Genomic DNA, 14,562 nt, shown 5'->3' on the forward strand with positions numbered 1-14,562 from the left:
AATGCTCAAACTACTGCACAATTGCACTCATCTCACACACTAGTAAAAGTAATGCTCAAAATTCTCCAAGCCAGGCTTCAGCAATACATGAACCATGAACTTCCAGATGTTCAAGCTGGATTTAGAAAAGGCAGAGGAACCAGAGGTCAAATTGCCAACATCCACTGGATCATTGAAAAAGACAGAGTTCCAGAGAAACATCTACTTTTGCTTTATTGACTATGCCAAAGCCTTTGACTGTGTGGATCACAATAAACTGTGGAAAATTCTGAAGGGATAGGAATACCAGACCACCTAACCTGCCTCCTGAGAAATCTGTATGCAGGTCAGGAAGCAACAGTTAGAACCGGACATGGAACAACAGACCAGTTCCAAATCGGGAAAGGAGTACGTCAAGGCTGCATATTGTCATGCTGCTTATTTAACTTATATGCAGAGTACATCATGAGAAATGCTGGGCTGGATGAAGCAAAAGCTGGAATCAAGACTGCCGGGAGAAATATCAATAACCTCAGATATGCAGATCACACCACCCTTATGGCAGAAAGAGAAGAAGAAATAAACAGCCTCTTGATGAAAGTGAAAGAAGAGAGTGAAAAAGTTGGCTTAAAACTCAACATTCAGAAAACGAAGATCATGGCATCTGGTCCCATCACTTCATGGCAAATAGATGGGGAAACAATGGAAACAGTGACAGACTTTATTCTGGGGGCGCTCCAAAATCACTGCAGATGGTGGCTGCAGCCATGAAATCAAGAGATGCTTGCTCCTTGGAAGAAAAGCTATGACCAACCTAGATGGCATATTAAAAAGCAGAGGTATTACTTTCCCAACAAAGGTCCATCTAGTCAAAGCTATGGTTTCTACCAGTAGTCATGTACAGAAGTGAGATTCGGACTATAAAGAAAGCTGAGTGCTGAAGAACTGATGCTTTTGAACTGTGGTGTTGGGGAAGACTCTTGAGAGTCCCTTGACTGCAAGTAGATTCAACTAATCAGTCCTAAAGGAAATCAGTCCTGAATATTCATTGGAAAGACTGATGCTCAAGGTGAAACTCCAATACTTTGGCCACCTAATGTGAAGAACTGGCTCACTGGAAAAGAACCTGATATGGCATCACTGACTCAATGGACATGAGTCTGAGTAAACTCCCGGAGTTGGTGATGGACAGAGAGGCCTGGTGTGCTGCAGTCCATGGGGTCACAAACAGTCGGACATGACTGAGCGACTCGACTGAAATGGTGTGCTTAGTTTTGCAGTTTATTACAAGCACAAGCTTCTTACTTGTAGCAGACCTGCAACAAACAGTCTGAGGACTTTTAGCCAATAACCGTACTTTGAATAAGACTGATACTGATCTATAAAAACTGAGGATCAGATCTAGTTCTTAATATTGCAGTGCCTTGAAAGTGAAAGTGAAGTCACTCAGTCATATCGAATTCTTTGCACCCATGGGATTTTCCAGGCAAGAATACTGGAGTGGGTTGCCATTTCCTTCTCCAGGAGATCTTCCAACCCAGGGATTGAATCTGGGTCTCCTGCATTGTAGGCAGACGCTTTACCATACAAGCCACCAGGGAAGTCAATATGCAGTGCCTTACTGGCCTCAAACTCTTTTTGAGCTCCTCTGTTTTCCTTTACCTTCTTGATCTCTTCTTATTTAATTAAGCCTTTATGGTTCAACATTCACAAGAAGTCTGTATTTCGGTCTTATTTCATGTTGTAAACAGAGTCAAAAAGAAATGAAATAACTTGGCTAAAGTCACAGAGCTAAAAAATGGCAGAACTGAGTTTTTAACCATTATGCTATATTGCCTCAATGTATATGTTTAAGCTTTTTGATGTTCAGTTCAGTTCAGTCATTCACTCCTGTCCAACTCTTTGCGACCCCGTGGACTGCCGGTCCATCATCAACTCCCAGAGTTTACTCAAACTCATGTCCATTGAGTCAGTGATGCCATCCAACCATCTCATCCTCTGTCATCCCCTTCTCCTCCCGCCTTCAATCTTACCCGGCATCAGAGTCTTTTCCAGTGAGCCAGTTCTTCACATCAGGTGGCCAAAGTACTGGAGCTTCAGATTCAGTGTCAGTCCTTCCAATGAATACGCAGGACTAATTTCCTTTAGGATGGACTGCTTGGATTTCCTTGCAGTCCAAGGGACTCTCATGAGTCTTCCACAAAGCATAGTTCAAAAGCATCATCAACTCTTCAGTGCTCAGCTTTCTTTACAGTCCAACTCTCACATCCATACATGACCACTGGAAAAACCACAGCCTTGACTAGACGGACCTTTTTGACAAAGTAATGTCTCTGCTTTTTAATATGCCGTCTAGGTTGGTCATAGCTTTTCTTCCAGGGAGCAAGCGTCTTAATTTCATGGCTGCAGCCACCATCTGCAGTGATTTTGGAGCCCCCAAACATAAAGTCTGCCAGTGTTTCCATTGTTTCCCCATCTATTTGCCATGAAGTGATGGGACCAGATGCCATGATCTTCGTTTTCTGAATGTTGAATTTTAAGCCAACTTTTTCACTCTCTTCTTTCACTTTCATCAAGAGGCTGTTTATTTCTTCTTCTCTTTCTGCCATAAGGGTGGTGTCATCTGCATATCTGAGGTTACTGATGTTTCTCTCTACAACCTTGATTCCAGCTTTTGCTTCATCCAGCCCAGCATTTCTCATGATGTACTCTGCGTATAAGTTAAATAAAGCAAGGTGACAATATACAGCCTTGAAGTACTCCTTTTCCTATTTGGAACCAGTCTGTTGTTCCATGTCCGGTTCTAACTGTTGCTTCCTGACCTGCATACAGATTTCTCAGGAGGCAGATCAGGTGGTCTGGTATTCCGATCCCTTCAGAACTTTCCACAGTTTATTGTGATCCACACAGTCAAAGGCTTTGGCATAGTCAATAAAGCAAAAGTAGATGTTTTTCTGGAACTCTGTCTTTTTTGATGATCCCGCGGATGCTGGCAATTTGATTTCTGGTTCCTTTCCCTTTTCTGAATCCAGCTTCAACATCTGGAAGTTTACGGTTCACATACTGTTGAAGCCTGGCTTGGAGAATTTTCAGTATCAAATTGTTCAAAATTTGAGAATTCTGAACACACCATTTAGTTCCATTATTTATTAATCTAGGCAGAAAAACTTTCATGGTAAAGGAAGCAAGGTCTTGTTCATTTTTTTTTTAATTTTTTAAAAATAATTTATTTTCTTATTTAAGGATAATTGCTTTACAGAATTTTGTTGTTTTCTGTCAAACCTAAACATGAATTAGCCATTCAAGGTTGCCGGGAAAAGTATCAATAACCTCAGATATGCAGATGACACCACCTTTATGGCAGAAAGTGAAGAGGAACTAAAAAGCCTCTTGATAAAAGTGAAAAGAGGAGAGTGAAAAAGTTGGCCTAAAGCTCAACATTCAGAAAACGAAGATCATGGCATCTGGTCCCATCACTTCATGGGAAATAGATGGGAAAGAGTGTCAGACTTTATTTTTTGGGGCTCCAAAATGACTGCAGATGGTGACTGCAGCCATGAAATTAAAAGACGCTTACTCCTTGGAAGAAAAGTTATGACCAACCTAGATAGCATATTCAAAAGCAGAGACATTACTTTGCCGACTAAGGTCCGTCTAGTCAAGGCTATGGTTTTTCCTGTGGTCATGTATGGGTGTGAGAGTTGGACTGTGAAGAAGGCTGAGTGCCGAAGAATTGATGCTTTTGAACTGTGGTGTTGGAGAAGACTCTTGAGAGTCCCTTGGACTACAAGGAGATCCAACCAGTCCATTCTGAAGGAGATCAACCCTGGGATTTTTTTGGAAAGAATGATGCTAAAGCTGAAACTCCAGTACTTTGGCCACCTCATGCAAAGAGTTGACTCATTGGAAAAGACTCTGATGCTGGGAGGGATTGGGGGCAGGAGGAGAAGGGGACGACAGAGGATGAGATGGCTGGATGGCATCACTGATTCGATGGACATGAGTTTGAGTGAACTCTGGGAGTTGATGATGGACAGGGAGGCCTGGCGTGCTGCGATTCATGGGGTCGCAAAGAGTCAGACACGACTGAGGGACTGAACTGAACTGAACTGATACATATATCCCCTCCCTTTTAAACATCCCTCCCATTTCCCTCTGAACCCCACCTCTCTAGGGTGATACAGAGCCCCTGTTTGAGTTTCCTGAGCCATACAGCAAATTCCCATTGGCTATCTGTTTTACTACAAAGAATGTTCAAACTACCACACAATTACACTCCTCTCACGCTAGAAAAGCAACGCTTAAAATTCTCCAAGCCAGGCTTCAGCAATACATGAACCATGAACTTCCAAATGTTCAAGTTGCTTTTAGAAAAGGCAGAGGAACCAGAGATCAAATTGCCTACATCCGCTGGATCATGGAAAAAGCAAGAGAGTTCCAGAAAACCATCTATTTCTGCTTTATTGACTATGCCAAAGCCTTTGACTGTGTGGATCACAATAAACTGTGGAAAATTCTGAAAGAGATGGGAATACCAGACCACCTAACCTGCCTCTTGAGAAATCTGTATGCATGTCAGGAAGCAACAGTTAGAACTAGACATGGAACAACAGATTGGTTCCAAATAGGAAAAGGAGGATGTCAAGGCTGTATACTGTCACCCTGCTCATTTAACTTATATGCAGAGCACATTATGAGAAACGGTGGGCTGGAGGAAGCACAAGCTGGAATCAAGATTCCCGGGAGAAATATCAATAACCGCAGATATGCAGATGACACCACCCTTATGGCAGAAAGTGAAGAGGAACTAAAAAGCCTCTTGATGAAAGTGAAAGAGGAGAGTGAAAAAGTTGGCTTAAAATTCAACATTCAGAAAACGAAGATCGTGGCATTCAGTCCCATCACTTCATGGGAAATAGATGGGGAAACAGTGGAAACAGTGTCAGACTTTATTTTCCTGGGCTCCAAAATCACTGCAGATGGTGATTGCAGCCAGGAAATTAAAAAGACACTTACTCCTTGGAAGGAAAGTTATGACCAACCTGCTGCTGCTAAGTTGCTTCAGTCGTGTCCGACTCTGTGCGACCACAGAGACGGCGGCCCATCAGGCTCCCCCGTCCCTGGGACTCTCCAGGCAAAAACACTGGAGTGGGCTGCCACCTCCCCCTCCAATGAATGAAAGTGAAAAGTGAAAGTGAAGTTGCTCAGTCGTGTCCAACTCTTCGGGACCCCATGGACTGCAGCCTACCAGGCTCCTCCTAGACAGCATATTAAAAAGCAGAGACATTACTTTGCCGACTAAGGTCCATCTAGTCAAGGCTATGGTTTTTCCAGTGGTCATGTATGGATGTGAGAGTTGGACTATAAAGAAAGCTGAGCACCAAAGAAGTGATGCTTTTGAACTGTGGTGTTGGAGAAGACTCGAGAGTTCCTTGGACTGCAAGGAGATCCAACCAATCTATCCTAAAGGAGATCAGTCCGAGGTGTTCATTGGAAGGGCTGATGTTGAACCCGAAACTCCAATACTTTGGCCACCTGATGTGAAGAGCTGAAAAGACCCTGATGCTGGGAAAGATTGAGGGCAGGAGGAGAAGGGGACGACAGAGGATGAGATGGTTGGATGGCATTACCGACTTGATGGACATGGGTTTGGGTGGACTCTGGGAGTTGGTGATGGACAGGGAGGCCTGGCATGCTGCGGTTCATGGGGTCACAGAGAGTCGGACACAACTGAGTGACTGAACTGAACTGATCTGTTTTACATATGGTAATGTAAATTTCCATGTTACTCTTTCCATACATCTCACCCTCTGTTCCCCTCTACCAAGTCCATAAGTCTATTCTCTATGTCTGTTTTTCCACTGCTGCCCTGTAAATAAATTCTTCAGTACCATTTTTCTAGATTCCATATATATGCATTAGAATATGATATTTATGTTTCTCCTTCTGACTTATTTCACTCTCTATAGTAGGTTTTAGGTTCATCCATCAGATTAGAACTGACTCAAATGTGTTTCTTTTTATGGCTGAGTAATATTCCATTGCATATATGATACCAAAACTTCTTTATCCATTCATCTGTTGATGGACATCTAGGTTGCTTCCAGGTTCTAGCTACTGTCAATAGTGCTGCAATGACCAATGGGATACACGTGTCTTTCTCAATTTTGGTTTTCTCAGGGTATATCCCTAGGAGTGGGATTGCTGGGTCATATGGTGGTTTTTTCCTAGTTTTTCAAGGAATCTCCATACCGTCTTCCATAGTGGCTGTATCAAGTTACATTCACACCAACAGTCCAAGAGCATTCCCTCTTCTCCACACCCTCTCCAGCATTTATTGTTTGTAGACTTTCTGATGATGGCCATTCTGACTGGTGCGAGGTGATGATATCTCATTGTAGTTTTAATTTGCATTTATCTAATAATGAGTGATGTTAAGCATCTTTTCATGTGTTTGTTAGCCATCCGTATGTCTTCTTTGGAGAAATGTCTGTTTAGGTCTTTTCCCCACTTTTTGATTGGGTTGTTTTTCTGGCATTGAGTTGTGTGAGCTGCTTGTATATTTTAGAAATTAATCCTTTATCAGTTGCTTCATTTGCTATGATTTTCTCCCATTCTGAGGGTTGTCTTTTCACTTTACTTATAGTTTCCTTTGCTGTGCAAAAGCTTTTAAGTTTAATCAGGTCCCACTAGTTTACTTTTGTTTTTGTTTCCATTACTCTAGGAGGTGGGCCATAGAGGATCTTGCTTTGATTGAGGTCATCGAGTGTTCTTTCTATGTTTTCCTCTAAGAGTTTTATAGTTTCTGGTCTTACATTTAGGTCTTTAAACCATTTTGAGTTTATCTTTGTGTATGGTTTTAGGAAGTATTCAAATTTCATTCTTTTACATGTAGCTGTTGACTTTTCCCAGCACCATTTATTGAAGAGGCTGTCTTTGCCCCATTGTATATTCTTGCCTCCTCTGTCAAAAATAAGGTACCCATTAAGTCCACAGGTTTATTTCTGGGCTTTCTATCTTGTTCCGTTGGTCTGTGTTTCTGTTTTTGTGCCAGTACCATACTTACTGTCTTGATGACTATAGCTCTGTAGTATAATCTGAAGTCAGGAAGGTTGATTCCTCCAGCTCCATTCTTTCTCAAGACTGCTCTGGCTCTTCAGGGTCTTTTGTGTTTCCCTATGAATTGTGAGATTTTTTTGTTCCAGTTCTGTGAAAAATGTCGTTGGTAATGATAGGGACTGCATTGAATCTGTAGATTGCATTTGGTACTATAGTTATTTTCACAATAGTGATTCTTCCTACCCAGGAACATGGAGTACCTCTCCATCTGTTTATGTTGTCTTTGATTTCTTTCATTAGTATCTTACAATTTTCTGTGTATAGTTCTTTTGTCTCCTTAAGTAAGTTTATCCCTAGATATTTAATTATTTCTGTTGCAATGGTGAGTGGGATTGATTCCTTAATTTCTCTGATTTTTCATTGTTAGTATATAGAAATGTAAGTGATTTCTGTGTATTGATTCTATATCCTGCAACTTTGCTAAATTCACTGATTGGCTCTAGTAATTTTCTGATACTCTCTTTAGGGTTTTCTATGTACAGTATCATGTCATCTGTAAACAGTGAGAGCTTTACTTCTTTTCTGATCTGGATTCCTTTTATCTCTTTTTCTTCTCTGATCGCTGTAGCTAGGACTTCCAGAACTATGTTGAATAATAGTGGTGAAAGTGGACGCCCTTGTCTTGTTCCTGATCTTAGGGGGAATGCTTTCAGTTTTTCACCACTGAGAATTCTGTTTGCTATAGACTTATCATATATGGCCTTTACTATGTTGAGGTTGGTACCTTCTATGCCCATTTTTTGAAGAGTTTTAACCATAAATGGGTGCTGAATTTTGTCAAAGGCTTTTTCTGCATCTATTTAGATTACATTATGATTTTTATCTTTCAATTTGTTAATATGGTGTACCACACTGACTGATTTGTGTATATTGAAGAATCCTTGCATTCCTGGAATAAACCCAACTTGATCATGGTGTATGAGCTTTTTGATGTGTTGCTGAATTCTGTTTGCTTAAATTTTGTTGAGGATTTTTGCATCTATGTTTATCAGTGATAGTGGCCTGTAGTTTTCTTTTTGTGTGTTGTTTTTGTCTGGTTTTGGTGTCAGGGTGATGGTGGCCTCATAGAATGAGTTTGGAGGTATTCCTTCCCCTACAATTTCTTGAAAGATTTAGAAGGATAGGCATTAGCTCTTCTCTAAATGTTTGAGAGAATTTTCCTGTGAAGCCATCTGGTCCTGGGCATTTTTTCTTTGGGAGATTTTTGATCACAGCTTCAATTTCAGTGCTTATAATTGGGTTGTTCATAATTTCTATTTCTTCCTGGTTCAGTCCTGGAAGATTGAACTTTTCTAAGAATCTGTCCATTTCTCCAGGTTATCCATTTAATGCCAGATAGTTGTTTATAATAGTCTCTTATAATCCTTTGTATTTCTCCATTGTCTGTTATAACCTCTTCTTTTTCATTTCTAATTTTGTTGATTTGATTCTTCTATTTTTTCTTGATGAGTCTGGATAAGGGTTTGCCAATTTTGCTTATCTTCTCAAAGAACCAGCTTTTAGTTTTATTAATCTTTACTATTCTTTCATTTCTTTTTCATTTATTTCTGCTTGGATCTTTCTGATTTTTTTCCATCTACTAACTTTGGCGGTTTTTTGTTCTTATTTTTCCAGTTGTTTCAGGTGTAAAGTTAGGTTATCTATTCAATGTTTTTCTTGTTTCTTGAGGTAGGATTGTATTGCTATAAACTTCCCTCTTAAACTGCTTTTGCTGCATCCCATAGATTTTGTCATTTGTTTCTAGAAATTTTTTATTTCCCTTTTGACTTCTTCAGTAACCTGCTGGTTATTTAGAAATGCACTGTTTAATCTCCCCTGTGTTTCTTATAGTTTTTTCTTGTTAATTGATATCTAGTCTCATAGCACTGTGGTCAGAGAAGATGCTTGATGCGATCTCAATTTTCTTAAATTTACTGAGCTTTGATTTGTGACCCAAGATGTGGTCTATCCTAGAGAATGTTCCATGTGCACTTGTATTCTTCTGCATTTGGATGGAATGTCCTAAAGGTATCAATGAGATCCGTCTCATCTAATGTATCATTTAAGACCTGTGTTTCCTTATTAATTTTCTGTTTTGAAGATCTGTCCATTGGTGTGAGTGGGGTGTTGAAGTCTCCTACTATTATTGTGTTACTGTCAATTTCTCCTTTTATGTCTGTTAGTGTTTGTCTTATGTATTGAGGTCCTATGTTGGGTGCACAGATATTTACAATTGCTATGTCTTCCTCTTGGATTGATCCCTTGATCATTATGTAGTGTCCTTCCTTATCTCTTGCAATTTTCTTTATTTTAAGGTCTATTTTGTCTGATATGAGAATTGCTACTCCAGCTTTCTTTTGCTTCCCATTTGCATGGAATATGCACTTTCAGTCTATATGTGTCTTTAGGTCTGAAGTGGGTTTCTTGTAGACAGTATATATATGGATCTTGTTTTTGGACCCATTCAGCTAGTCAGTGTCTTTTGGTTGGAGCATTTAATCCATTTACATTTAAAGTAATTATTGATATGTATGTTCCTACTTCCCTGGTGTCTCAGACGGTAAAGTGTCTGTCTACAATGTGAGAGACCTGGGTTCGATCCCTGGGTTGGGAAGATTCTGTGGAGAAGGAAATGGCAACCCACTCCAGTACTTCTTGCCTTGAAAATCCCATGGACGCAGGAGCTTGGTGCAGGCTACCATCCATGGGGTTGCAAAGAGTCGGGCACGACTGAGCGACTTCACTTTCACTTTCATTGCCATTTTTAAATTGTTTGAGGTCGATTTTGTAGATCTGTTTTGTTCTCTTGTATTTCTTGACTATGTAAGTCCCTTTAACATTTGCTGTAAATCTGGTTTGGTGGTACTGAATTCTCTTAACTTTTGCTTGTCTGTAAAGCTTTTTATTTCTCCATCAATTCTGAATAAGATGCTTGCTGGGTACAGTAATCTCGGTTATAGATTTTTCCCTTTTAGTACTTTAAATACATCCTTCCATTCCCTTCTGGCCTCCAGAGTTTCTGTTGAAAGATCAACTGTTAAACTTACAGGGTTTCCCTTGTATGTTACATGTTGCTTTTCCCTTGTTGCTCTTAATATTCTTGCTTTGTGTTTAGTCTTTGTTAGTTCGATTAGTGTGTGTCTTGGCACATTTCCCCTTGGGTTTATCCTGTGTGGGGCTCTTTGTGCCTCTTAGACTTGATTCACTACTTCCTCTTCCATGGTGGGGAAATTTTCAACTATAATCTCTTCGAAAAATTTCTCATACCCTTTTTTTTTCTCTTCTTCTGGGATCCCTATAACTTGAATGTTGGTGTGTTTGATATTGTCCCAGCGGTTTCTGAAACTATCCTCAGTTCTTTCCATTCTTTTTACTTTACTCTGCTCTTCAGAAGTTATTTTCACCATTTTATCTTCCAGCTCCCTGATTTGTTCCTCTGCTTCAGATTTGTTTACTATTTTGAGACAAGCTCCCTGACTTGTCACAGATCAGGTCTTCTGAATAGCACTACTCTATAACTAAAGCGTTTTTCGTAAAACTTCAATAAGTGATGTAAATTTAAGTAAAAATTTAAGATATCACAATTCTAGACCCCGGTTCAGTTCCTGGGTCAGGAAGATCCACTGGAGAAGGGATATGCTACCCACTCCAGTATTCCTGGGCTTCCCTTGTGGCTCAGTTGGTAAGGAATTCACCTGCAATGCAGGAGACCCGGGTTCAACTCCTGGTTGAGAAGATTCCCTGGAGAAGGGAACGGCAACCCACTCCAGTAATCTTGCCTGGAGAATTCTATGGACAGAGGAGCTACAGTCCATGGGGTTGCAAAGAGGTGGACACAGTGAAGTGACTAACACTTTCAACTACATGTCCAGAATCTGACTAAGCATTCTGAGACAGGCTGGGGAAGAGACCTAGGAGTACTGGGGTGTGGGAAGCTGGGGTTGGATGGGGGAAGTGTGGTTAACACATTCAATTTAGAAGCTGACCATCTAGTAGAAATGTGTAGAGCTCATCTAAGAAACTCTGGGAACTAGCTCCCTTTCTTGTACTTTCAACAATCTCAGCGTCAGTAATAACAATGCTGTGATTTTCTCCTCAATGGAGCAATAAAGATAACAAGGGTAAAATCAAAGACAGACACTTTGTCCTTAAAGAGTGGAAGAATCTACTTTTGAAGGGCTCTTCCCACCTCTGAAGAAGTACATCAAAATCAATTAAGCTTTGAAGTCTATGCTTTGTTTCAGAAGGGGTCACTTTCTGCTGCTTACTCAAGGAATTCTGAAATGTGAAATAAGGAACTGCCTGAAATTTCTTCAGTTAATTTTATTTTGATCATCCCACAAGCTTTTTTTTTTCAGGAATTAATCAGAGTAATTAGAAAGGAAATAATGTTATCCAGAAGGGAAAAATGAAGAGCTAAGAAAGAGGTCTCTAGACTAAACCACCACCACCACACGGATTTGATCCCTGGGTCAGGAAGATCCCTAAAGAAGGGCATGGCAACCCACTCCAGTATTCTTGCTCGGAAAATCCCAAGAACAGAGAAGCCTGGTGGGCTACAGTCCACAAGGTTGTGAAGAGTTGGACAGGACTAAAGCCACTGGGCACACAGCCAACAAGGACCTACTGTATATCACAGGGAACTCTGCTCAATATTCTTAAAAACCTAAATTGGAAAAGAATTTGATAAAGAACAGATACAAGTATATGTTTAAATGAATAACTCTGCTGTACAGCTGAAACTAACACAATATTGTTAATTAATTATACTCCAATATAAAATAAAAGTTAAAAAAAAAGTGATGTCTAAAGAAACCAAGGGGGACATTAAGAAAAGACGTACTCTGGCAAGGAAGAAACTTTAATTCTATAAATTAAATACAGAGGGAGCAGAACTATTAAATAAGAGAAACAAATCACCAAGTATAAATATAAGTGAAGAGCTTAGATTTATAAGCATATCAGAGGAGCTAAAAAGCTTAAAACAGGAGAGAATTCTGAATAATACCAAGACCAATACAAAAGTCTCAGAATTGTATTCCAGGTATGAAAAGTTAAGGGAAAATGAAGGCTTATATCTGGGCAGAGAGTTGATGTAATGTGAAGAGCTAACAAAAAATGAGTAATTATTTAATTTCAATTTTATTCCTAGTGGTTCTCCTACAGAGAATGATCTTCACAAGATGAATGAAAAACCAAATGCAAAAGGACACATACTATTCCATTTATATAAAGTTCAAAATATGCAAAATAATCTATAACATTAGAAATCAGGGTAATGGTTACTTTGGGGCACAGCACTAACTGTGAAGGAGCCTTAGGATACAGATGTGTTCACTTTGTGAAAATTCATCAAGCTGTACACTTAAGTTGTGTTGATATTTTGTATGTATGTGCTAATAAAAAGTTAAAAAGAAAAAGACGCTAAGTCAAAGTGTTAAGATTGGCAAGGAGCTCACCTCACTCATTTATTAAAAGCTTAGTTCAGTTTATTAAGGCTTAGGTCAGTTCTCTGGTCCAAATGACCCAACGATCTGAAAACTGACAAATCACTGGGGTTAATCTCTGAGTATCCATGAAGTTAAGGAGTCGAAAGAACTGAGATTAGCAAGTATTTTTCAAATTTAATAAAAAAATGGGTCAGAAGGGGTATGGAAGAATGGATCTCAGGAACTATATACTATAACAAGTAGCATATCAATGCTGAGTAAAAATTCATGACACAAAGTGGGTATTAAAGACTTACTGAAGTGAAGTGAAGTGAAGTGAAGTCGCTCAGTTGTGTCTGACTCTTTTTGACCCCATGGACTGTAGCCTACCAGGCTCCTCTGTCCATGGGATTTTCCAGGCAACAGTACTGGAGTGGATTGCCATTTCCTTCTCCAGGGGATCTTCCCAACCCAGGGTTCGAACCCGGGTCTCCTGCATTGTAGACAGACGCTTTACCGTCTGAGCCACCAGGGAAGTCCATTTAATTTTAGTGACTCACTGAGAGAGTATGTACTCTCTGCATCAAGACAGTCTTTCTCTCTGGAAAGATTTAAGATAATATATGAGTTTCAGGAGTGAATCAAATGAAGAAAATCTAACTTAAGACAAACACAAAGATTTAGATGTAAGTTTCAAATCTATTTTTTAAATGTATGTGTGTATATCGACAGAATTTATTATGTGTACTTTCTTAATTGATAATTAAAATTTGCTTAAAAGAAAATGTGCTTAAAAAAATAAAATGTGCTTGCATAAAAACACAATCTAATCAAGGGCAATTCAAAAGTAATGGAAAAAAACAAAACAAATTTTTAACAACAGTTGCATCCAACTGGTAGAATATAAGGTTATTCTATTGTTATTTATTTTTCTAAAGTGTCTTTAACAAACAGTATCTAACTTCACCAGATGTTATGAGAACTTCAATGACAGTGGTACAGTACTTCACACAGTACCTAACACCTCAAGAAATGGAAGGTACTAAAAATGAATGCCATCATAAATTATTTAACCATATGTTTTTATGCTGTATAGTTTTAGGGATGCCCACTAATCTGCCATAGTATTTTCATTATTCAAGTTATACAAAGTTTTAACATTAGAAAAAAATCTATTTTTTAATTAAACACAAATCACTCTTACCTTTCGCAATTCAACTGTCACTTCATTTCTGTGTCTTCGCATTGTCTGTAAGAAAAACAAAAGTTTCATTAAGTATCTAAATATTGATACTGCTAGTATAAATTAAGGTCTCTGGCATTTATTTTTTTTTTTTAGATTTTATTCTTAAAGATTAAGGATTAGTCAGTTTTAGACTTTAAATGATGAACTATAGGAGGCTAAAAAGTCAAAACTCCTGTCTATTTTACTGGTTACCTGTTGATTAGTTCTGTGGGGAGTGGGAGACAGAGCTCAGCTGCCTAAGACCCACGCCCCTGTCCTAACTGCACCCAGGTTTCTATGGGGAATTATATACTCTCCACTGTGTAGTCTTGATGGAACCATCTATTAAAGCATCTCCAAAAAAAGAAAAAAGAAAATCATCTCACTCTCTCCTAGCATAAACAGCATGAGCTCAAACTCTGCCAACAGAACTCTCCCCTGTAACTCTGAACCCAGAGCAAAATAGAAAGAGGGAAATTTTTTTTAAAAAAAGCACGTTAATTACCAAAGGAAGTATCTGGACAAGGCAGTGAGCCATGCCTATTTCTGAACTTGCTATATTCCTAGTTATCTGGTGTCTCTACTCATTCGATGAACTACCTCATAGTCTTCCAATATGGTTTTGCTTTTAAGTCAGCCAGAACCAATTTTTTATGCCTGCAACTAGTGTATTCTATCTCAAACAATTAATGTTTCAAGAAAGTAATTTACTCATTGTTATGACCATAAAAATGAAAATAAACTTGAGACAGGTATTTTGTATCAAAAGATAAAGAAGTATCCTTCTAAGTTTACTAAGAGGCTCTCACAAATGTCTTAACAGGAATTATT

At 39.1% G+C, this 14,562-nt stretch overlaps 1 protein-coding gene across 2 annotated transcripts in view; it reads right to left on the reverse strand.

Annotated features, from left to right (window-relative positions):
• KPNA3 (karyopherin subunit alpha 3) overlaps positions 1–14,562 on the reverse strand; it is a 93,916-nt gene that overhangs the window by 34,117 nt on the left and 45,237 nt on the right. For both annotated transcript variants that reach the window (XM_040266953.1, XM_040266954.1), the window contains exon 2: positions 13,711–13,755. In XM_040266953.1, coding sequence (XP_040122887.1) covers positions 13,711–13,755 — 45 coding nt within the window. The remainder of the gene's footprint in view (positions 1–13,710; positions 13,756–14,562) is intronic.

The sequence above is a fragment of the Oryx dammah genome, unplaced genomic scaffold, assembly GCF_014754425.2.
Source record: "Oryx dammah isolate SB20612 unplaced genomic scaffold, SCBI_Odam_1.1 HiC_scaffold_24, whole genome shotgun sequence".
Taxonomy (NCBI): domain Eukaryota; kingdom Metazoa; phylum Chordata; class Mammalia; order Artiodactyla; family Bovidae; genus Oryx; species Oryx dammah.